At 39.9% G+C, this 1,846-nt stretch overlaps 1 protein-coding gene across 2 annotated transcripts in view; it reads right to left on the bottom strand.

The window, feature by feature from the left end:
* Nucleotides 1-756: 756 nt before the first annotated feature.
* The window catches only part of LOC144964591 (uncharacterized), an 8,994-nt gene continuing 7,904 nt past the window's right edge, over nt 757-1,846 (bottom strand). The window contains exon 4 of one of the 2 annotated variants that reach the window (XM_078899040.1): nt 757-1,846. This exon is cut by the window's right edge and continues 118 nt beyond it. In XM_078899040.1, the coding sequence (XP_078755166.1) occupies nt 1,143-1,846 (704 nt within the window). In that variant the 3' untranslated portion in view covers nt 757-1,142. The other variant, XM_078899041.1, reaches the window with a different exon arrangement.

The raw sequence follows: 1,846 nt of genomic DNA, 5'->3' as shown, positions 1-1,846 counted from the left end.
TCAAAACTCGTAGTGTCCCGCACAGCAACAGTGTGATTTTAGGCGTTAGTGCGTCAAACTATTGTGATAGTTACTCCCAAACTGGAAGGCAAGCTGACCCAATCTGGCCTGGATACCATGTCGTACATTAGATGGTTTTAACAAGGTTCAACCCCGGTTGCAATGAATCTATTTCCGCCATTGTGACATAGTGTCCTAATATAGTGTACACGTGACAAGTAAATCATCCAATCATTCTCATTGGCTGATCACGTGATGTGTATTTACCAAATAGGACGTCCGGGGTATGTTGAGAAGAAGCATTGTGCATAGTTTTGAAAATGTGATCGGTTAACTGAATTCAAATATAACAAGCTTACATCGTTTTACATGACTAGACAGAAAATGAAAAAAATATAAATTTTACCTTACACTGACAAAAGGCTTATTTTCCTTTTCGGCCAAATACTACTCGTATTTACCTCTATATCGATATATTATGATTACCCTTAACTTGTCAAAATTCTTACATTTGCGACCTCCTTGAATCGCGTCGAAGATTTATGAATTCTGACAAAATTCAAAGACGACTCATAAGAAGCCCGAGATTATCCCGTTTCTTTAAACGGTCAGTAGCAATTGCTCTCCATCCCTTGAATGGGTCGCTAAGCTACAAGTAGCTTGCGACCTGGTTGAATCAGCTGCCCAATCACTGCTGTGTGGTCAGATTATATATATATATATATATATATATATATATATATATATATATATAGGGGGGGGGGGGGGGGTTCGTTAATACCCAGGATCTATACTTATCCCTTTGCTTGCGATGCTGGTGCATGGCGCCCGTGATAAGTTGAGAGTTAACAATTCATCGAAGAGCGTTTTGTCAGATTATGGTAAAATTGTTATTCTTAGACTATCAATACAGCGCAAAGAGTGAATGGATGCGTCAATAAGCAGAAGTCAAATTTATATAAAACGAACTGTATGTTTTAACAAGCTTATTATCAATCGTAACTTTTTAACATAGCAAGAAGAGTTAAGATTATCGTATAAAAATCTCCTCTCCATAAAAAGCAGTATTGTTCTTCTGTTCATTAGTAAATTCGCTGCGAAATTGCAAATTTCATAAAGTGAGATAATACCTCCATAGTTATTCATGTTCTGGGGTCAGCAGTGGCGGCGTTGGTTGGAGCAGAAATAGTAGCGGTTGTGGCAGAATCAGGTTGGGCCCAAGAAGTTGTTGGGTAAAGTTCTTTGGCACATACTTCATCATCGTCCCTAGAAGTTTCTACCAAAACAACACTAGCATCAGCATCATTATGATCACTATCCTCACTGTCTTCCCTCTTTTTGGGAAAATGGCACAAGACAGCTTTTCTGATATCTGTATACAAGAGCCAGATGAACGGGAAAATGGCTGCTTTGCAAATGCGTATCCACATAGCCACGCTCAAAGCCTGATTGAACCGCGTACAGTATGGATTGTTGCATTCCATTCTCATGATCAAAATACGAATCACGCAGTAAGGAGCTTCGGAAAATATAGAAAAGAAGCTGGTAACAGCTGTGACAGCCATTGACTCCCCTTTGGGTGTGACGTATTCGTAGATGCAACTACGTGGTCGAAGGCAATCCAGAAGGCCGGTGTATGGTGTCAAGATGAATATCCCTATCAAAGGGAGAATAAAAGAAAGAATTTGGGTGGCCAGAAAATAGTCTTCGTCAACCTTGAAATTACAAGTGCTTGGAACTGCAGATTTGTAAGTGAATCCTGCCAGATACGTGGGTAGAAGGAAAAGTAAGGATAGTATCCAAGGCATGACGAGGAGTACGATAGTTCCAATGATGAGAGCTAGGC

Source organism: Berghia stephanieae, chromosome 2 (assembly GCF_034508935.2).
Source record: "Berghia stephanieae isolate SIO BIC M18660-M18661 chromosome 2, UCSD_Bste_1.3, whole genome shotgun sequence".
NCBI lineage: Eukaryota > Metazoa > Mollusca > Gastropoda > Nudibranchia > Aeolidiidae > Berghia > Berghia stephanieae.
The sequence above is the reverse complement of the archived record's forward strand: the minus strand, read 5'-3'. Positions and strand labels throughout refer to the sequence as shown.